The 23,477-nt window shown below is 36.2% G+C and overlaps 2 protein-coding genes across 3 annotated transcripts in view; one reads left to right on the top strand and one right to left on the bottom strand.

The window, feature by feature from the left end:
- The window catches only part of LOC150106184 (beta-TrCP-like), a 157,517-nt gene extending 134,920 nt beyond the window's left edge, over nt 1–22,597 (bottom strand). Inside the window, exons 1-2 of one of the 2 annotated variants that reach the window (XM_090392215.1) lie at nt 22,447–22,597; nt 1,190–1,412 (exon numbers count right to left, since the gene is read on the bottom strand). In XM_090392215.1, coding sequence (XP_090248341.1) covers nt 1,190–1,412; nt 22,447–22,491 — 268 coding nt within the window. In that variant the 5' untranslated portion in view covers nt 22,492–22,597. Of the gene's footprint in view, nt 1–1,189; nt 1,413–22,323; nt 22,421–22,446 lie in introns of those variants that run through there. The other variant, XM_090392216.1, reaches the window with a different exon arrangement.
- A 112-nt stretch (nt 22,598–22,709) lies between these two features.
- The window catches only part of Brr2 (U5 small nuclear ribonucleoprotein l(3)72Ab), a 486,889-nt gene continuing 486,121 nt past the window's right edge, over nt 22,710–23,477 (top strand). Inside the window, exon 1 of the mRNA XM_090392214.1 lies at nt 22,710–22,773. Within this exon, the coding sequence (XP_090248340.1) occupies nt 22,729–22,773 (45 nt within the window). The 5' untranslated portion in view covers nt 22,710–22,728. The remainder of the gene's footprint in view (nt 22,774–23,477) is intronic.

Raw genomic sequence — 23,477 nt, 5'->3', positions numbered from 1 at the left:
TGGAGAGATATCAGAGAGTACTTTATTCAGGAGTAGAGTCCAAAAGAAGCCTGTGATTAGTGGCATGCCACAGAGTTCTGTTCTAGGACAGCTACTGTTTAATTTGTACATTAACGATATAGGAAAGGATACTATTCAGTTATTTGCCAATGCAAAGTTGGGTAGAGCAATAGTTAATACAGATGATGTCAAAATTTTGCAGGATGATTTGGATAGAATGGCAAACTGGGCAAAGGAGAATGGATGTCAGTTTAATGTGACAATGTGTAAGGTTATGCATTTGGGGGTGAGAAGATTACCAGCTATATACCACATTGGTAGAACTGTACTCCATGAAATTGACGAAGCCAAAGACTTGGGAGTGTTAGCAGATAGAGAGTTAAAGTTTAGGGGAGGGGGGACACATAGCAAAAGTAGTTAAAGCAGCTCCTCAGATTTTCCTTTTCATCAAGTCTTGATTAGACTCCATCTTGACTACTGCATGCAGATCTGGACACCAGGGTTTTCTTGGTAATGACGATGAGGTGGAGAGGATCCAGAGGAAAGTGACCAAGATAGTAGCAGGTTTATGGAATGAACCTTATGAGAACAGATTGAAGATCTGTGGGTTACAGAAATTGGTTGATAAGCAGAAAAGGGGTGATATGATTGAGACATACAAATTGCTGAGGGGTTTATACAAGATTAATTCAGAGAAAATTTTTTTACAACAGGTCTGGTGGAGGGAGAACTAGGGGCCATTCATGAAAACCGAGTAAGAGTGTAGTTATCAAGGGTGTTAAGAACTAGGCTTTTTGCTTGGAGAGTGGTGAATGAGTGGTATAGGTTGCCAGAGTCTGTTGTAGGTGCCATGATTGTGAATGAGTTCAAAGCAAAGTATGATAGCTACTGTGCAAATGTTGGATAGTTCTTGAAATGATTTTTAGGGCTTCCCTCGATGAGCCCAAGGACTCTTTGGAGTGGCCAGTAATAATAATAATCCTCCAAAAGAATATCCTATTGTTATACTAAAATTTGTTCTACTGTGTATACATGTGCTAAAAAAAATAATAAATAAATAAAAAGTTTTATCATGGAGAAAACAAGCAAAAATGGAATACACACATTCATCAATTATTGTAATTATTAGAGAACAATAAATTTATTTATTTATTTTTGTTTCAATAAAAGCAAAAAAGAACTGACATACTTGGAAGAAGTGACACAAAATCTCTTTGGAGCATAGGTCTCAGGAACATACTAACATGACTATGCTGATAATGTGACATCTTTGACAACATTAACTCAACAAATTCTATTTGATCCTGTTCAGTCCATTTCTCAAAATATTTTATACAAGTGTCACTTTCTTTAGAAAATTCTGAAGATGACTCATTACGTCTAGAGACATCATATAAAACTGTTATAGGAACCTGAAAAATAAACAAACACATTTAGAACTTCCAAATCAAATATTTCCTTAATGCTTCTAAGGCTTGTAACTTTTAATTTTTTTTAAATTTTATTTTTATAATGCTAACTTTGGAAATGTTATAGCATTTAATTACATTTTTGTAGTAAACTGGTGTCTGTAAACAAACATACTATAACTAGATATTCTTCTACAGGTGGAAAAACTATGTTGCTTACATGTCAGATTAATTCACTCATCTTTACTTGAATATTAATTCTACATATAAACATACTCATAGGCTTAGGTAATTATTACTAATAATGCTTTATGGTATAATCAACACCAGATGCTAGCATGGCTGGCCAAATGGTTAGCATGTCCTCTCTTCAACTAACAGGCTGCATGTCTGAATCCTGCAATGAGCATGATGTTTTGTGATTGTCTTTAGGTGTGATATGAACTTGTTTATATCACACATTATTATTATGGTGTGAGACCACTGTCTCACTTACTGGAGGCCTGAAAAAGTTCCGTGTTTGGTTTCTAGAGCAGGGTTTCTGGAGTTGGGGAAAAAATGATCAAAATACAAAAAAAATTTTAAATTAATAAAAATAAGGGAAAAAACCCATAATAATTGAAAATATCAACTATATCCTGATCGATGAACCTATAGAACAAGTAAAACATTTCAGCCATTCAGGCACAATTTTTAGTGAAGATGGTAAATGAAATATGGAAATAGACAACAGAATTAGTAAAGATGTTGAGAGTTTTCTTCCACTTGGTTAGACTATAACAAATTTAGTTTAATCCTTTACCAAAGTGTAAGCAAACAAAGTTTCACCTGAAGTATCTTCAGGACTTATACATGTCCACAAGGAAATGAGCTTTGCATTATGGGTGATACTAAGGCAAGCACATCTGCAAGCATTATACATGCTTGCAGACATGTATAATGCTATGCTTTAAGGGAAAGGCCACTACACAGAGGTGTTAATACGAAGGTGGAAGCAGTGGAGAGAAGTCATATTTACCTAGATGAGTTGCCAAAAAATGTCTCACCTTATTATTAAATTACTCTGGATTTAGAGAATGATGTTGAAAGTTTTTTCCCCACTTGGTTAGACTATAATAAATTTAGTTTAATCCTTTATCCAAGTGTAAGCAAACAAAGTTTCACCTGAAGTATCTTCAGGACTTATACATGTCTGAAAGGAGATGTGCTTTGCATTATGGAAGATACTAAGGCAAGGAGTGATGAGAGCTTGGCCTAACTTTACCACGAGTTGCCTCAGTCCTGAAGATACTTCAGGAGCAAAGTTTGTTTGTTTACACTTGGATAAAGGATTAAACTAAATTTATTATAGTCTAACCAAGTGGGAAACCTACTTTCAACATCATTCTCTAAATCCATAGTAATTTAATAATAAGGTGAGACACATTTTGGCAACTCTTATAGGTAAATATGACTTCTCCATTGCTTCCACCTTAGTATCACCACCTCTGGGTCTGGCTCCCACTGTCGAGACCTCAATAAAGGTCAAAACCGGTCTGGATAGTGGCCTTTCCCTTAATGTATAGCATTATACATGTCCGCAAGGAGATGTGCTTTGCGTTATGGGAGATACTAAGGCAAGGAATGGTGAGAGCTTGGTCCACCTTTACCACGAGTTGCCTCAGTCCTGAAGATACTTCAGGTGCAACTTTGTTTGCTTACACTTGGATAAAGGATTAAACTAAATTTACTATAGAATTAGTAAAGTCAGCTGAATAAATTTATATGGAATAAGAAAGCAATTAGTAAAAACACTAAATTAGCTGTATATAAGATGGCATTCAAACCAATTTTAACTTATGGATCTGAGAGCTAGGTTAGAAATAAAACATTTGACCAAAGACTAGTGACTGCAGATATGAGATTTCTGGGAAAGATTAGTAGAGCGATTTCATCAATGGCAGTATCACATTAAAAATGAAGATGTAAGGAAAGAAACTGGCATTGTTAGCAGTATATAAGATGGCATTCAAGCCAATTTTAACTTATGGGTCTGAGAGCTAGGTTAGAAATAAAACATTTGACCAAAGACTAGTGACTGCAGATATGAGAGTTCTGGGAAAGATTAGTAGAGCGGTTTCATTAATGGCAGTATCACATTAAAAATGAAGATATTAGGAAAGAAATTGCCATTCTTAGCATTCAAGAATGTGTTAGTAGAGCTAATCTAAGGTGGTATAGTCATTTAAATAGAATGGAAGAAGAAAGATTAGGAAAACAAGTGTTCTTTGCCAGGTTCCTGGTCTTCCCAGAGGAAGACCAAGATGTAGATGGACTGATACAGTAAAATGCACCTTAAGAGAGAGAAATATAAGAAATGATAATATTGGAATCTTGACATATAACAGATTAGTCTGGAGGAAAATTTATCATAATCATCCTGTACACCCCTTGAGGGTACATATCAGGAATTTGTGATGAAGATGATGAAAAACAATCCATAGCCCTGAATAAACATTTATTATGTTACAAATATTGCTCTAGATTTCTAACCCATATTTTTCAGAACAAAAATTATAACCGTGGTAAGAACACAATGCTCTGAATTAGGCCGTTGCAGGAAAAAAAAAAAGAAGCAAATTGTAACTTATGTGCACATATACAATCTCTAGCTTTCAAGATCATAAAATTCTGGATCTTGTAGCTTTCTCATTAAATCACCTGAATTTTTTTATATAACTAACTGTCTTTCCTAGGATATGTCTTGAGCATTACAAAGATGCCTTGAAGATTCATATATTCTTGCAATAAGAGGTTGCTGAAATTTTAACTTTCTTTTCTGTTCTTCTGAACGAAACATGCATATGTTAATTGGGAAGGATGATGGGGTGAGTGAAGATAGTAGCTGAAATATTAAATGAGTGTCCGCGCGGTTAGTCTAGTGGCTATGCACTTCGCAATCATATACCTTGGAAAGGAGTGTCCTAGGTTCGATTCCCGTTGATGATGTGAGGAGCTAAAGGATCTTTCTGAGCCATTATTAGCTGGTCTTGGGCATGGACAGCAGGTTTTTCTCCCCCAGTTTATCTGGGGTTTTTAATCCCGCAAGCAGGCAAACTGGACCCATGATCACACAGGCTACAGTCATAGGATATAGTACTTAATCCTTCATTAGGAGGGATCAACCAGTTCTGAGGGGTGGGCGAGGAACAGGGGGAACCCCACATGAATAAAATAAATAAAATTAAATGAGCAGTTCATAAAAGTATTTCATCCCATATAAATGTGACATCATACATAGTTTTATTAGTGCAGTGAAAAGGGAGGAGAAGAGATTGAGTGAGCAGGAGATACATGGAGAAATAAATAATGTTAATAAGGCTGCAGAACTTGAGCATATAATATTACTATGTGGTTTGAGGTAATGTCTCAGGAAGTTGATATCTGCATTGACATACTTGAGTCTTACATTAGGCCTAGTTCCAAAGGAGTGAAAGGAAGGCAAGATTGGACTGTTTCATAAAGAAGGTGACAAGGCTCAAACTTCAAATTTATAGGCCAATCTATGTGTCTAGTGTTGTGGTTGAAGTGTTGGAGACATCAGTGAGGATCAAGATCCTGAATTGAGTTGACAACAGTAGCATCATTCTCTTTGATAGACAGTATGGGTTTGCTAAAGGAAGATCGAGTTTTACTAATTCTGCTTACTTATTATAATAAGGTGAAAGGTGCATTGGACAAAGGAGATGCATATAAAGTGGTATACTTAAATTTTGCAAAGGCTTTTAATAAACTGCTACACGATGTTGACAGTTAAATTGAAATGGACAGAGTTGGATAATAGATTAGTTAGTAGAGCTGGAGATTGGCTATCTAATAGACATCAGCAAGTCGTGTGTGGGGAAAGAGCAATATCCTGAAAGAGAAAATTCACTAGTACTATGCTCAGTGGTCTATTTTAATGGCCAGTGATGTTTAACTTGTGTGTTAATGATACTTGGGAATATTTGAATGGGAATATTCTGTTTGCAGATAATGCAAAGTTCAGATGGGATGAAGAGCACATAATTTGTCAGATATATCGGAAGAAATATATATACAGTTGGTGGTGATATATTAGAGGAGGTGAAGGAAATAGGATATCTGTGGATTGAAGGTGGATAAGGGCTCAAAATTTAGAGGACACATTGTGAGGAAAGTGCAGTGGATACAATGATGTGGGGGGGGGGAAACACTGACTTGTAACGAAATTCTGCTTCCACTATATAAGGCATTGATTAGGCCACATATGGACACTGTGCACAGATTTTGTCACCTGGTTTTCAGAAGGATGAATTTCTCTTTCCCAGGATTATAACAATTTCCTTTTCATATTCTGTTGTGTTTGATATTATATAACATTTTCTCTTCTCAAACTTGAGGATGGTAATGGCATCTCTCTTCTTTTCACTCACTGAATATGTAAATTTCAAAATCTCTTTAAATATTGGTCCACAGCAAACCTCAAGACTTCTTAGGTCACAGAAGGCATTACACCATGAGGAAAATTAACCAGGAGTGTATTGAAGTGAAATATAACAGTCTCCTCACTTTGGTCAGACAGCCTTTTCTTTTGCTTGTTTGTCTGAAATAGGAAAAGCAACAGATACTGAGTGCAAACAATCACCTGAGACTCAAAATGGTTATTTTATTCTATGCATAACTACAATTATCTTTTCAAGAGGGCAATTGTCATAATAATACTTATTAAATATCAAAATGCAAAAGTAAACTTATCTGAATGGTTATACAGAGTTTGACATGGTTATTTACACCAGGTCTGATTAAATAAATGAGGTACAGTTTTGCAAACCAATATACAAATAAGATATAGCAGACTACTAAGAATGCTGCATTAGCATCTGTAAAACACAGAAGGTTAGATGAATATTATGGTTTAAGCTACATTTGACGTTTTTCTATTACTGCAAGTGGCAGTCAGAAAAATACTACTAAAATGTTGATTTTTATTTATGCAAGTTATCAATAAAGCAACAAAATTATCAAATAATTGCAGAAATACATTCAATTAGCTTATACCCGCTACTTTACACGTGCCTTATTAAGATGTACGAAGGCAGTTACACCAGTGAGGCCAAAAGAATGACAGCCTCACTAATTCCTGTATTGTTTGCAGGTGCAGAGGTTTCAAACCAAGGACCGAAACATTATACGGTATCAACATGCTATTTTACTGGAAGAACTGAAAAGAAGTGACATCATGGATATGTGCTACTGTTTTTATTTTATTTGTTTCAATGTAGTGTTTTTTTTGTTCAACTTAAACTACACTTTGATATTTGCAAATGCTTACTGTTAAACACTTTCAATTACATGATTGATTAAGCTTTTATTAACATGAGTTTGTTTGCGTTTAATTAAAATGAAGATGGATGTCATAGTTAACAAAAGTAAGTCGGTTAAGCTTACATATCAAAAATAGTAATAGAAGATATATTTTTAAAACTATTTTTTGACGTAATCTGGAAACTGTGCTTTAGAGACCAACCATGAAACTTTTTCAAGCTCCTTCAGGCCTCCAAGTGGGGTGATGATTTCTTACCAGGTGATGAAATTCACTTACCAGCAAAGGACATTCACAGACATTCATGCACATAGCAGGATTTGAATGCACAACTTGGATGGAGAGCAGATATGCTAACCACCCAACCAACTAAGTTGTTGACTTACAAAAAAATAAACTAAATTTCAGAAAATTTGCAGAACAGTAAAGAGCACTGAATGTAAAAACAAGATGAGAAACCTAGCTTAAATATCATAAAGTAATGGAGACTTTAAGTCAATTCTATTATATGGTTCAGAAATATACTGTTAAAAAGAAAGACAAGGTAAAATACAGGGACAGAAATGATATTTTAAAAACCAATTAAAGTATATTATTATTATTACATAACACCTCCAGGGAGCCCAAAGACTCATCGAGGAAGGGCACCCACTCTACAACTCTCCGTCTCCACCAATCCATCAAATGCAACTACCTTCATCATCTACACCAACACCATCCACCACCAGTAGTATTTTCACAGACAATCACAAACATCTATGAATCTTCTCTATAGAAGATTCAGAGACCAGTGACTCAGCTGGCGACAAGTCTGTGGAATGCTCCCTATGAGGATAGGCTGAAAGTGTGTGGGTTACACAAGTTCAGTTGGTAGGTAGAAAAGAGGAGATATGATAGAAATGCTTAGGACATTAAAGGGGGTTTATAAAATTTATGCAAAGGAAATTTTTAAATATATGCCAAATAGAGAACAAGGGGTTATCCATGGAAGGTGTGCAGACTAGATTTTTTGCATGGAGAGTGGTGAATGAATGGAATGGACTGCCAGAATCAGTTCTAAGTTCTCCGACAGTCAGAGATCTAAACTGCATATCCATAGTAAATTTGGCATGAAGGTTAACAACAAAAAAAAGACCAAAACTATGAAAATAGGCAGGATCATGAAAAACTCCAGCTGCATCCTGACTAGAGATCCTATAGAACAAGGAAAATGGTTCATCTGTTTAGGCACAGTTTTCAGTGAAGATTATTATTATTATTTGACACATCCAAGAAGACCAAGGACTCATCATGGGAGGGCACTCTACTCCTATCTTCTACTTGCACTTAACTGTCTTCCCTATTACTTAATTCTCCTACTGCCATCAACAAAAGTATTTTTTGTCTGTAAACTGCATGTGTTCTGAAGGCTGATTGGACTGCAAGCTGGATGAAAAACCCCAGTTTCCCTGCTACCTCCATATGAGATTGGCTAACTCACTTAAAAAAAACAGCCTATAAAAGATTCCTCTCTTAATGATGAGAATCGATCTTAGGCCTTTTCCAATCGAAAGATGCAATATACCTTCATTCTTCCACTTATGCTATGGAGGTGCTTGTGGCAAGTTAAATCTGGAAATAGGCAACAGAATAAACAAAGCTGGTATGGTAGGTAGTTAGATGAACAAATTTATATGGAACAAGAGAGAGCCAAACCACCAAACTAGCTTTAGGTTATGGATCTGCGAGTTGGGTTAGAAATAAAGCATCTCATCAAAGACTAGAGACCACAGATAAGAAGGTTCAGAGAAAAATTAGAAGGAACCGATGGCATCAATGGCAGAATCGTATTAAAAATAAAGATATTAGAAAATAATTTGACATTGTTAGCATTCAAGAATGTGTCAGTAGAGCTAATCTAAGGTGGTATAGCCATTTAAATGGAATAGATGAGAAAGATTAGCAAAACAGGTATTTGATATCAAGAATACAGGAAAGAGATCCAGAGGAAGACCAAGTTCTAGGTGGATTGATTCAGTCAAATGTGCCTCAGAAGCACAAAATGTTAGATATGACAATACTGAAGTGCTGACAAGTAATAGACTAATTTGGAGGAAAATTGTTGATAGAAGATTAATAATAATGTAAATTTTATCATTTACTGCTGTCATAATAACCTGAACATCACTTGAGGATACATATCAGGAAATATTTCATCCACTGAATTATGCCAAGGCAACTAATGATAGAGACAAGTATATTATGTCTGTTAATTGTATGTATTTTTCTGACCAGTTTGACTGTCCTATGGGATGAAAAACTTACAACTTTGAATGAACATCCACATCACACTGAAAGGAAGAAAATAAATTTGAGAGTCACAAATAAAATTATACGCATGAAAATGAAATAATACAGGTTCATTCCGTAGAAATGAACATTGTGGGGAAGGAAAAAAAAAGCTAAAACCCAACAGGTGGATATAAAATAAAGGTTAATAAATAATGTACAAATATAATAAGGGATGTTACCCCAGTTGAAGAAGATTTCCCTGGAGCATAAAGCCATTTTTGAGGAACAAGCCTTAAGAAATTTATATAGAGAAAAATGGATTAGTTCTCCTTTCTCTCTCAAAATAGAATTCCGAGGTCAGTAAACAAACTTGATATCATTTATCATATTCAGAGAGGTTTAAGATCCCTCCCTGCCAATCTAACTGACAAAATATGCATAGAAACATCTTGTATACTAAATTCAAACAAAAAACCAAACAGCAACCTAAACAAAATGTAAAAACTAGCCATTAAATCCCTAAAAAATAACCAGGACATCATAATCATAAAAGCAGATAAAGGGAATGCCACTGTTGTTTTAGATCAGACAACTTACATAGAAAAAATAACCATTTGGTATCGGACCACAACACTTACCAAATGGTAAACTAACCCCACGAAATGCATCAAAAAGAAAACAATTGAATTAATTAAATTCATTAACACATGGCCAGAAGAAACAACTAAAAAACTAATACCTCATTATGCCTGCATGCCCAGAATTTATGGCACACCACTATGTCTGATTGTTGAAGGAAAACATATCGACAGCCCAAATTACCACTTAGCCAAAAAAATTAGCAGCCATACTCAAGGAACTGGTAGGTGAGTCCCCTTCCTATATAAAAAAATACAAAACATTTCGTAAACAAAATTAAAAACATTACACTCAACAACCAAGATTTATTAGTCAGCTATGACATAACTTCCCTTTTCACCAATGTCCCGACCATGCTCCTAGAGAACATATTTCCACACGACACCATGGGCCCTCTATGCCCACGTACTCCGCTCCAGATATTTCGTGTGGCAAAACAATTTTTACCTTCAAAAAAGGGTACAGCCATGGTCTCACCACTCCCCCCCCCCCCCACCACACACACCAATAGCTAACTTTTATATGGAAGACTTAGAGCAATGAGCTCTAGAGTCAGCGTGTGTAAAGCCCAAAATTTGGCTCAGATACATCGACGATATTTTCACCATTTGGCCCCACAGCCGCAAAGCACTAAACACATTCCTTAACCATCTGAACAAACAACACAAACATATCCAATTCACCATTGAAATAAAAAAAAGAAACTCTCTTCCATTCCTAGACACACATCTTCCCTCAGACTGTCTCTCCTTCTCAGTCTACTGCAAACCTACACACACAGGCCAGTACATACACAAAAATTCTTATCACCACCCAACACAAAAACTAGGGATCATAAGCACCTTAAACAAAACAGCTCAAACTATTTGTTCAAATGAACAAGCTCTAAACCAGGAATGCAAGATCATCAACCATACATTTATAAAAAAAATGGATACAGTAAAAAAACTATTCACAAGATCCTCCACAGAGATACTAGTAAAAACAAAAAAGATTTCAATAATGCTATTGCCATACCTTATGTTAGAGGAATTTCCGAAAAATTAGACAGAACACTACACAAATACAACATACAAACCACCTTTAAACCCCAACAAAATTAAGCCACCTACTCAGTTCATCCAGAGATCCTCTTCCACACCTAGCCCACCCAGGAATTTACAAAATACAATGCACATATAACCTATCATACATAGGGGAAACAGGGCTAACCATCCCAATTAGGAAGGACGAACACAAACAACATTAAATACCTCCATTTTGGAAAAACTAGCCTTTCTGACGACGCACTCCAAACATACCACAGAATTCGAGTGTTGTATGGAGATTCCTTTGTAAGAGGTGTGTTAGTTGAGAGTTCAACGAAATCGTACCAACCTGGTGCGAACGTTAAGAATGTAAGCGAGTCAATTAGAATGCAAAAGCAGCGTGTGAAAGAATTGATAGTGGTAGCAGGTACAAATGATTTGAAAGGAAACAAAATGGTATGAGTGAGGATGTGAAGGAATTGCTTGAGGTAGCAAAAGAAAAGAGTGAGAGAGTTAGAATGGTGAGTCTGTTGCTGCGGTATGACAGTGAAGAGTATAGAAGGAGGGCCATAATTGCTAATGACTTTATGCATGAATTATGCAGGATGAGTGGTGTGGAATTTGTGGATGTGTGGAATGAATTCGATGGGCGAAAGGATTTATATAAAATGGATGGTTTACATTTGAATGGATTTGGTGTACAGAGACTTGAAAAGGTGTTGTCAAATGTAGTGGAAGTGAATGTGCAGAATCAGGAAAACTAGAGTTATTAAGGGGGGGGGGAGGAGTAGATATGCAGACTTGAGGGAGACAGTTGAGTGTGTGTAATATGCCTAAGTGAGTAGGAAAGACCAGAATGGGATAGTTAGTATAAGGCATCAAAATAGAGATGGGACAAATCAGTTTCTGCAATTCATGTATACTAATGCCAGAAGTATTAGGAACAAGAAGGGAGAATTTTTGGCCTTGGTTGGAACTTCCAGACCACAGGTTATTGTCATTGAATGTGAGGGGTATGGTGTGTTCAGGAGTGACAGGGAGAATAAAATGGGGGGGGGAGTGTTATTGATGACAACTGATGAACTTTATGATGAACTGATGAGCCAAGGAGAATAGACATTAAGGGGGGGGGGGGAGGAGTAGATATGCAGACTTGAGGGAGACAGTTGAGTGTGTGTAATATGCCTAAGTGAGTAGGAAAGACCAGAATGGGATAGTTAGTATAAGGCATCAAAATAGAGATGGGACAAATCAGTTTCTGCAATTCATGTATACTAATGCCAGAAGTATTAGGAACAAGAAGGGAGAATTTTTGGCCTTGGTTGGAACTTCCAGACCACAGGTTATTGTCATTGAATGTGAGGGGTATGGTGTGTTCAGGAGTGACAGGGAGAATAAAATGGGGGGGGGGGGAGTGTTATTGATGACAACTGATGAACTTTATGATGAACTGATGAGCCAAGGAGAATAGACATTGTATTGCAGGATAGTGAAAAGAGCTCATTTGAGGCTAATTGGTGTGAGATTGAGACTAGTGGAACTAAATGTATAGTTGGGTGCTGCTACAGACCAGGTGATGGAATAGATAGTGGAGATAGTATGCATAGACAAACTGTTGAAATGAGTGGAAGGAGGGTAATTATTATGGGGGATTTCAACTATGGTAACATCGATTGGAAGGAGGAAAGGACACATGTGAGGAAGGAATTGGATTTTATTCAGTTACTAAGGGATAACTATCTGAGACAGCATGTAATGGAAAATACCATGGGTTCGAGAGTGCTTGACCTAGTAACAGCATCTGAGAATTTCGCTGTAATGAATATGACCACGTTGCCACCAATTGGTGAGAGTGATCACAGGGTCTTGACTTGGGAGGTGGCTAAAGGTGTGGAATTTACAATTAAGACAAGGTACATGTGGAATTATCGGGCTGGTAAGTATGACAAGCTTAGGAGTTTGATTCAGTGCCATGGCACGTACAACTGCAAGGGCTAGAAGTTGATAGTGCATGGGAGGCGGTTAAGAAGTGTTTGCATGAAGCAATGGCTGACTGTATACCTAGAGTCCGAATAATAAATCAAGTAGGGGTTAAATGGATGAATAACACCATTAAGCTTGAGCTGCAAAAAAAGAAACAACTATGGAGGGAATTTAAGGAGAAAGGTGACCGGCAGGCACATGAACAGTATAAAGCGCAGGCCAGAAGGATAACGAGTATGGTAAGAAAAGCAAAAAAAAAAAAAAAAAAAGATTATGAAAGAACATCGGCCATGCAGGCTAAAGAGAATCCCAAACAGTTTTTTCTATATGTTGCAAGTAAAAGAAAAAATGTATATGGCAGAATGATTTTAAAGAATGCCAATGGTAGGGAGGTAACCAAATCAGTTGATATAGTTGAATTACTGAGCGAGCACTTTGCAAGAATATATCATCCAGGTGGTGACATTGCAGAAATGAATGAACCAATAGATTATACGGGAATTGTGGTGAATGAAGTGGAGGTGAGTAGTCTATTGCAAAACCTCTGTGTCAATACATCTGTGGGATTGGATGGTATACCAGCTCGTGTCGTACGTGAAGTGGCTAAAGAATTGTCAGTACCCTTGACAATTTTGTTTAATTTGAGTCTCAGGTCTGGGTTAGTCCCGAGGAGGTGGAAAGAGGGGAAAATAGTTCCACTGCATAAAGGAGGTTCCAAGACTGCTGTTGTAAATTAACAACCGATTAGCATATCAGGAATCATTGTCATGGTCTTGGAGAAATTAGTCAAGAGAAGAATACAGGATTGGATAGATGAAAATGGGATACTGTATGGGGGACATGATTTTGTGAAGGGTAGATCATGCCTCAGTAACTTGCTCACGTTTTATAATACAGTGACGGCTGAACTGGATAAGGGTAATGGGTTTACAGGGATTCTACTGAACCTAGCCAAGGCCTTTGACAGGATACCACACGGAACTCTAATCAGTAAACGGGAGCAGATAGGGTTGGTGAGATGGATAGGAGGGTGGTTGATGGAGAGATACCAGAGAGTGGTTTATTCAGGAGTTGAGTCCAAAAGACAGCTTATGACTAGTGGTGTGCCGCAGGGTTCTGTTCTTGGACCACTACTTTTCAATTTGTTCATTAATGATATAGGAAAGGATCTGAGAGGAAGTGTTCATTTGTTTGCTGATGATGCAACGTTGAGTAGAGCAAATGTGAGTGCACAGGATGTCAAACTTTTGCAAGATGATTTGGATAGTTTGGAGGACTGGGCTAAGGAAAATGGATGTCAATTTAATGTGGTAAAGTGTAAGGTTATGCATTTTGGGGTGAAAAGATTAGTAGCAATATATCACATTGGTGGAATCGTACTCCAGGAAATTGATGAGGCCAGGGATTTTTTGGGAGTGTTGGTGGATAGGGAGTTGAAGTTTAGGGGGCACATCGCAAAAGTGACTAAATCAGCTCATCAAATCACTTGGCTTCTGAAAAATACTTTAACAAGCAGAAACAAACAAGTTATTGTTCTTCTGTATCGAGCCTTGATAAGATCCAATCTAGGCTACTGTGCCCAGATATGGGTGCCAGGGTTTCTTCTTGATGGGGAGGAGGTGGAGAGGATCCAGAGATGAGTGACCAAGATGATAGCATGTCTGTGGAATGAACCTTATGAGAACAGGTTGAAGATTTGTTGGTTGCAAAAATTGGTTGATAGGTGGAACAGGGGTGATATGATTGAGACATTCAAATTACTGAAGGGTTTCTATAAGATTAATTCAGAAGATAATTTTGAGAATAGGACTGGTGGTGGGGGGACTAGGGGGCCATACATAGAAGCTGGGCAAGAATGTGGTTAGCAGGGGTGTTAGAGCTAGGTTTTTTTACTTGGAGAGTGGTGAATGAGTGGAATAAGCTGCCAGTCTGTTGTGAGTGCTATGACCGTGAATGAGTTCAGGACAAGGTATGATAGATACTGTGTGAATGCCGAATAGTTGTTCTTGAAATGATGTTAGGGCCTCCCTTGATGAGTCTGTCGACTACTTGGAGTTGCCCGAAATAATAATAATTGATTGGAAAGGTAACAAGTCCCTACACCGCACCAAAACCTGGTTCGAGAGGAAATTTAAAGAAGCATGTGAAATGCTCAAGCATAATCCAAATCTGAACAAAAATGATGGCCTAACCATTCCAAGAATGTGGAGGACCCATTTGCAACCAGAACAAGCCATAGAAAAATCCCAATACAAGAAGACTTGGTGAAGTGTTTTTTCCCCCCCTTAATATTCAATAGCAACTTGAACTTTACATGTCCAGAAGAAAATTGTAGTATAACAATCTGAACTCTACAAATCCAGAAGAATCTTAGTATAGGAGGACTTTAGCAGAGTTTATTGTAGTTTTTTATTTATTTAATTTTTTATATATTTTTTTTTATCACTAGAGGTCAGGCTAAGAAAAAGATTAATTAACAGCGTAGATTTATTTTACCTTTATAGAGTGCAAGAGCATGTAGCTTGATTTCCTATACACATGTATCATTCTGATAATGACCTCAATACGGGGGTCGAAACATCATGTTATTTCATTAATAATAAGTAAAATAATCATTTCAACAAGTGTGTTTTGTGTCCTTAAATTCGTAAATATGGATTACTTAACACTACTTTTAAGAAAAAAACCAAGCTGGATTTCTAAAAAAATGATGTACAATAGAACAGATACATTGCATCGGAAGAATCATGGAAGGTTCACAGGATAAAAACTTACCACTCATTTTAACCTTTATAGACTTCAAAAAAAAAAGCCTTTGACTCAATTAATAGAGAAGCAATGTTTAAAATACTCAGCTTCTATGGTCTACCCTCAAAACTCATACCAGCAATCACAGTGCCTTATAAAGATTACAATGCTACAAAAACAGAAACATCTGAATCATTTCCAGTGACAACAGGAGTCCTGCAAAGTGATGTACTAGCACCTTATTTGTTTTTAATATGCTTGGACTACATCTTCTGGACCATCAACATAGAAGATCTTGGTATTAACATTAAAACATCCACCCACACAATGCAAATAACTGATCTTAGCTTTGCTGATGATGTTGTGCTTATTGATACAGAACTAACAAATGCAAAAAAACATCTCAGTCTACTAGAGGCACAGCTAAACTTATTGGTCTGCAGATCAACATCCAAAAGTCCAACGTATTCTCAATAGGTTGTGAAACTTTATACTACATATCAACAATAAACCCTTAGAAAGAGTAAAGGACTTTAAATACCTTTGATTTTGCATCAGCAATACACAAAATGATATCAGAAAATGTAAACAGCTGGCTCTAGTCTTCCATAACAAACTCTGCCCCATCTAGAAATCATCATTAGTATCATTAAAGACAAAAATAAGACTATATCATGCAACCAGTAGATCCATCTTCTTGTATGGTTCTGAAACCTGGACAATATGCACCAAAAAAACTACAGATCTAATTAACTCCTTTGGAACTAAATGTCTCAGTTTGATTCTTGGATACACCTGGATGGACTCACTAACTCTGCTGTGCTAAATCTGGCCACTTGTCAGTAATAATCAAAAAACTACAACTCAGAAATTCTCAAGTCTTGCCCTTTTTGGAATCTCTCATCCTGTACAAACCAGAAGATGGCAAACGCAGTAGAGGAAGACATGCAAACAATTTTGGCAATACATATGTGAAATCATCAGTAGGCTGAACTGCAAAACTCCATCTGACATCTACAGATTGGCTCAAGATAGAGAGACTTGGAAGACCATAATTTGCAATATTTAATTTTTAATATAAATCTCTTTTCCCTTTTCACATTGTATCATATTGTGAATAAACTATGTATGGTTAAAGGGTATATCGGTGAGACAGAAAACAAGTAATCTGATCATGTTTATTAATAATGATCAATGCATGAAAATCATACACTATTTGTTAATATTCGAATATCTACGGTCATTATTTATAACAAAGCAATACCTGGGAAAAAACTGGCTAACTACTTCTGATCTATAACTTAAGAACTACATTCAAAGCATTAAACTAAGGAATCCATCCCATTTAGGGATAGTAACAAATGCAAATTACAGCTCTGTGAGACACAATTATAGACGTTTATTTTATTACACATCAATAGTTTTAATTAATAATACAGTTAATAACACTTGTTGGAAGTTTTTCCACTCAGTTATACTATAAATTAAAGACACCATACTTGGTTTAATCCTTTATTGGAGCAACTTGTAGATAGAAGCTTATGACTTCACATAATGCAAAGCACCAGGGGCGAATATTCCAGGTGTGCGGTGTTCATCCACAAAATATCAGTATCACCGATATTATATTTTTGCATTTATTCCCATTAAAGACTCACCCAACTGTTTGCAGACTTTGCGTGATTCCTAAAATTGAACACAATATAATGTACTAATGCTTCACTGTCCTCTTCACGAGGATAATAAAGCATTAGTGTATCATGAAGAAGGTGCTTTTTGCCGTGTAAACATTGCGTCACATTTGCGTTAATAGCCCAGGTATGCTTTCAAAATGCATACACCTTTGAGCCATTCAAAAAGATGTAAAGAGGGTGCAGCTTGTCAAATTCTTAGTGTTATATAATTTTTAAACCACTGAGAAGGCGTGACTAGGTAAGCTTAAATTTTGAATTCACTCAGCACCTAGCGGCTGTGATTGGTTATTGTGTCAACCAATCCAATTGAATGTCGTCATGAGTTGAGAGATTACTATATCCGATGGCTTTATTACAAACAGCTGTTACAGATGATTTCTGGAACTGAAAATTTGAAAGTGGATGTTAGGAGGAAAATGCTAATTGTTTTTTCTTTTGCTTGTGCAGTACAGCATCTGTTGAGGTTGCAAAGTTTTTCAACAGTACAGAGACATTTTTATTCTAGTCTTTGGAAACAACAGACAGTAAAATATATCTATTCCTGAATAAAAATGAATATTCTATGTATTATAAGACGTTGTTGATCTACAACAAAATACCAGCATATGTGAGATTGATAAGATAGAAGAACCGCTGATACTAAAAAAAAAAAAATAAATAAATAAAAAATAATGAATTTAGGATTCCCGAAAATGTGGATACTTCCGATAATGATCGGATTCTTGGAAAACGGAGCGAAACATCCACAAACCAGAGAAATACACATAACATGTGCAACAAATTTATCATTTGCTGCTCCATCAAGCCATATTTATTCCTGCAATACTTTCTCTCTCTCATAATTTTTTTTTTTTTTTAACTATGCCATCATAAATTCACTTATTCATGTTTAGAATTTATAGGATCATGCTATTCGCTCTACCCAGCAACTTATAGGACACACATATTACAAATGATAATTATTCATTTACCATTAATCAAAGTGTTTCTACTCATACTTATTCCTTCCTATTCTCACATGTCTTATAAATGATGGTTCACATATTTTCATCTTTGAGTATTTCAAATATACCAACCAAATATAGCATTCTGCTTCATTGTTGTTTTCTAATCATAAAACAGATTGTTCCCCCCACTCTATGCAGAAGTATTCAATGCTAACCTGAAATTAATTGCATTGGACCAATTAAGATGATTGCTGATGCGCTATGTCCTCTCAAAACTTTCATACATCGATAAAATGCAATCCCATGGTCATAGGCGTCCGCATGGAGGGGGGCTCTTTTCCCTGGGATCAATTCAAAAATTCCACAAATTATAATTGTAAAATTGATTGAGATATGTACTCTTACATCTTCGACCCTGGGAACGCTTTGTCTGCCTTAAAATTTTATTATGGGTTAGCCTATTGCGGGGTAGCCATAGAACACGTGTTTTATTACTGCAATAAAACACGTGTTCCTGTTTTTGCATCTTTTTCTGATTTGTGAACAGTGGCCGGTTAGTTTGCCTTCTGTCTAGTAAGTTACAGAGTGAAGTGTGAATTGTAAATTTATAGTGAAACAAATTTTAAAAAAAAAATACATTTTTGAAAGGTAAGGGCATGTAATTTAATATTATTTTATTTGTTAGTTTTATGATTTTTTTGCTTTTAAACTGAAATAATTAAATTAGGATTAATTAATTAGTTGATTTTTAATAAAATATGCCGGTCAATTTTTTAATATATGAAATTGTGCTAAAAAATATTAATTCTGAATACCCCCCCCCCCAAGAATTAAAGATCATTAAAATCGATGCAAAATGAAAATAATGTATTTATAGTTTACATCGACAAATAATTACATAAAAAAAAGCTAAGACGTTTATTGATGTAATTATTTAATTAAATCAATAATTATAAAAATTTATTGATGTAATCATTTGTCTCCAAGCTTCTGCCCCCCCCCCCCACTTCCTGGAAAACATGACAGCACACCTAACTGAAATGATCACGCGACAGCACTGCAGAGCACATATCCTTACTGGTATGTATAATGCTATGCATTATGGGAAGATATATAAAAATATGACTTCTGCATTACTTCAATCTTGGCATCACCTCTGGGTCTGCCCTTCCCATAATGCATAGCATTATGGGAAGGGCATAAGGATATGTACTTTGCATTATGGGAAAGGCAAGCGATGTGAAGTCATACGCTTCTATCTACAAGTTGCCCCAGTCCTGAAAATAGTTCAGGTGCAAACCTGTTTGCTTACACTTGGATAAAGGATTAAAACAAGTATATAATTTCTTGGTATCTTTCATTTATAATTAATAACAATGTCCCCTAAGTTATGCCTTTGTGTCATTTCATGTATAACATCACATGGCTCTCATTATTTCAAATCAATCGACTGTTGCCATTCTACTTTGCATTATACTACCCTTTGCCACTTTTTATGGTAGCCTGTAATTTTCAGGCTGAAATATATGGCCGTCTGCGCTTCCTTCTCCCCTGCACATCCATCTGCATGACCTTTCTTCCCACATACTCTTCTTTCCTCCTCCTCATCACACGAGCAAACCATCTCAACCTTGCCTCCTGTATCTTTGCTCCTAAGTTCGTAACTTTCCCTGTTCCCCTTACATAGTCATTTCTCAGACGATCCTTTCTGGTCACACCGCACATCCACCTAAGCACATTCTCATCTCTGCTACCTCCATCCTGCTGATGCTATTTTCCTCAGGGCCACAGTTTCCATAGCATACGTCATAGCTGGCCTCACTACTGTCCTGTAGATTTTGCCTTTTAGATTTACTGGCAACCTCTTATCGCATAGCACTCCAGCCATCTCTCTCCAGTTCCTCCATCCCACTTCTTTCTCAGCCTCACCATCCTCTTTCATTGTTGAACCAAGTATCTAAAGTCACTGACCTTCCTGATGACATTTCCATCCAGCTCCAGATCTGTCTCCTGGCTGCATCCACTTTGCAACACATATACTCTGTCTTACTTCTGCTGAGTCTCATACCTCTCTCTTTCTGTTCTTTCCTCCAACTTTCCAGTTTAGCTGCCACTTCTTTTCTTGATTCTGCACACAGCACGATGTCATCTACATACAACATAGTCCAAGGTGCATCTTCTCTCACCACCTCCATCACAATATTAAACAGGAACAGACTTAATGCTGACCCTTGATGCAAGCCAACTGTCACTGGAAAACTTTGTCTCTCCAAGGCAGGTTCGAACTCTTGTTTTCACATTTCTGTACATCTCCTGCACCAACCTGACATATTTCTCCAGTACCTTCTTCTCCCTCAGACACCTGGAGACTTCTTGCCTTGGCACTCCTCATACGCTTTCTCCAGATCAATAAATGCCATATGTAGCTGCTGTTGCCTCTCTTGAAACTTTTCTACCATCTGTCGTAACCCAAAATTCACTAATACCATTTATTCAAAAACAGTGGAAGGTTTATTAAAAACATAAATTCAAAAGATACACAAAAGATGGCAGTATATATTTTTCAAATTATTATATTATATAGTGATGATGATGATGACAAGTGTGGTTCATTGTAGTTGGTGAATTGAGTGGTGGAGACAGAGATGTAGAGTAGGTGCTCTCCATCAATTAGTCTCTGGACTCCCTGGAGGTGTCACGTGGTGATAATAATAATAGTAATAATAATAATTTAAGACAGTCTGATTATCTGAGACCCATTCTAATTATGTGTTTTATTACTATTATTATTTTTTTTTAATCAACTCCATAGATGAGAGGTCACAAAGCCCTATAACATGACTGCTGTGTGTGTGGGTAGGTGTCAATATGATGACAGTTCATCAAAAGCCATAATCTCTTTTATGATAGGGGGAAGAAAAGGAATGATTTTTTTTAGGTATCACACTGTCTTAAGATTTTAGACAGAATAAGTGATCACACAGTAAAGATAATTTTGCTACAAAGAGTTGAAAGACAAAACCAAGAACTCTATAGCTACAGTTTGTGCTCCAAAAACCCTTTATACTCAGAACTGTACTTCACAGTATTATTTGTTACATAACTCAATTTCTTCCAAATGTTTGTACATTTAAAATGCCAATATTATTATGGAGCAACTATTATTTTGCATGGGTTCATGAAAAGAGCGATCACTCCTATTTGGATCCACTGCTACTCAGTAGTCAAAAAAATTAGATGCACTTGCAGCCTTAATGCAGGTGAAACAGGCAAACTATCTGAATTAAGAATAAAGAACATTTAGTAATTCATCATAGTAAACCAGATCTTTTCAGATGGAAACCTTCATGAGGTTTTACTATGGGAGAAAACAAACAAAAAAACATTAGCATCTAGCAATATGAACATTATTACTCTACTGTGATTAGTCCTCATTCTAGTGGAATCTAACTGGCACCTGATTTTCCTGGTAACTGGGATACAATGGAGTTGGAGCAAAATTAGATGATGTAATATCTGAACTACAGAATGTAGAATTTAAGTACAGATTGGAGAAATCTAGGGTACAGAATAAAAGGGGAATTACAATGGATATACACACTGTAAGTGGATCACACTTCACATAATTAGCAAGAAAAACATGAACCTATTTCCTGGAGGTTAAGCAATACGGTGAGTAATGGAATAAAGAATAGCCTTTTCTTAAAGGGAATGGTGAATGAAAGAAATTCATTAAGGTGACTAACAAAATTCATACGTTGTATTTTATTTTGTACCATTTTCTTTTCTCTTTTAAAAAAATTTAATTTGAGCCATACAGTTCCTGCTTGAGCCGAACTTTTCAATTAGGGAATATTAATCTATTATTAGAAAAATCATCACGAAACTAAAACAGCCGGAAATGTGTAGAACTTTGTAAACAAAAAGTTCGATTAAATGTGATTGCTACGCATGGCTTAGAAGCAATGGTTATCATGAGCACGAGATCCATCTTTGTTACGAATTATTATAATACATAATTCCCTATTGGAACCTAGCATATTTTAAGGTTTTTCATTTGGATCATTATTGGCAGTAAAGAACACACGTTAACACGAATCAGCCGATATTTACAACCCATCTTCTCCCAAGTTTATTGCCAGTACCAAGGCTTTTAATTTCAATTTGAATCATAGAAGGCCTAATAAACATTGTTTATAAGGCCTTCAACTTTCGAGATCTATGTTATATATATATTTTTTTTTATTTATTTATTTAATTATATATACATATATAGTAAACCTGCAGATTCTCCTAAAATGTATAAGTCCCCATTTCTAGACAGATAAAGAAAGAGACAAGTTAATCTGCTTTACATTCAACTTCGGCCACAGCAGGTCTTTTCATTTATAAATATTTGCTTACCTGGCCGGTATTTGGTTTATCCTCATTAACAGATGTCGTCTCCATTTCAGTTATAAATTTGGCACTATCAAATACAAATTTTAAACGGTATCACAAAAACTATATTTCTAATACTTTTGATACGCCAATTCAACTTCTTTGCTATTGCAGATAATCCAGGAACCACTACAACGCGGAAGCTCGGACGTCACGAGCATTACCGGAAGCTACGAATACTCTCGTATTCAACGTAGAAAAACACGTTTCATAAACGCTCTAAACCAAGTAGGTAATGTTTTGAACATGGCTGATGCAGCGGCTCGTTCTTTGCAGTATGAATATAAAGCTGTAAGTGAATGATATTAAATGCAGATTTAATAATTTATTTGTTGCTCTGTTGTATCTGTTTTAAATTAGTGAGCTAAACAGAAATAATGATATTGTATTACTATTACAACACTATGAAATCAAAAGACTCATTGCAGATATTACCTTAATTGAATTATTCAAGTTTAACAATGGCACTATATTTACCCTTTTTGAGAGTAATTTATGGGTTTTGGACAGCTAGTGGTTAGGACGGCGAATAGTTATGTATCTACTTTGGAGGCTTCATTGGTTATTAATGAAGAAATTAATGGATGACACGTTGGTACAGCGACTCGTAATAGCTGTATATATGTAACGGGCTGCACTTTGTATCACAAAGTTGACATGCTTAAGAAATTTTCTCATTCCCATTTATAATGGGTGAATGGAAATTCAAGAATACGTTAAAAAGTAGTAGAAAAACATACAAGATTATTCAGTAATGAGGAAATTATGCTGCTGCTGTACTATACTTTGATCAGACTGCACTAAATTGTACAAGTTATTATTGTTACATGACAGCTCCATGAATCCAAGGACTCATAGCGGGAAGGCACTCACTCTACTTTGCCACATACATCTCATTGTCTCCACTACTGCCCATCATCACCACCAACAATGGTATTTTTTGTCTAAATTGTTGTGTTCTGAAGGCTGATTTATCTGTCTGCAGGATGAAAAAC

This window comes from Typopeltis vanoorti, chromosome 5 (assembly GCF_054136105.1).
Source record: "Typopeltis vanoorti isolate ZY-2024b chromosome 5, IOZ_Tvanoo_1.0, whole genome shotgun sequence".
In the NCBI taxonomy this organism is placed as follows: domain Eukaryota; kingdom Metazoa; phylum Arthropoda; class Arachnida; order Uropygi; family Thelyphonidae; genus Typopeltis; species Typopeltis vanoorti.
The sequence above is the reverse complement of the archived record's forward strand: the minus strand, read 5'-3'. Positions and strand labels throughout refer to the sequence as shown.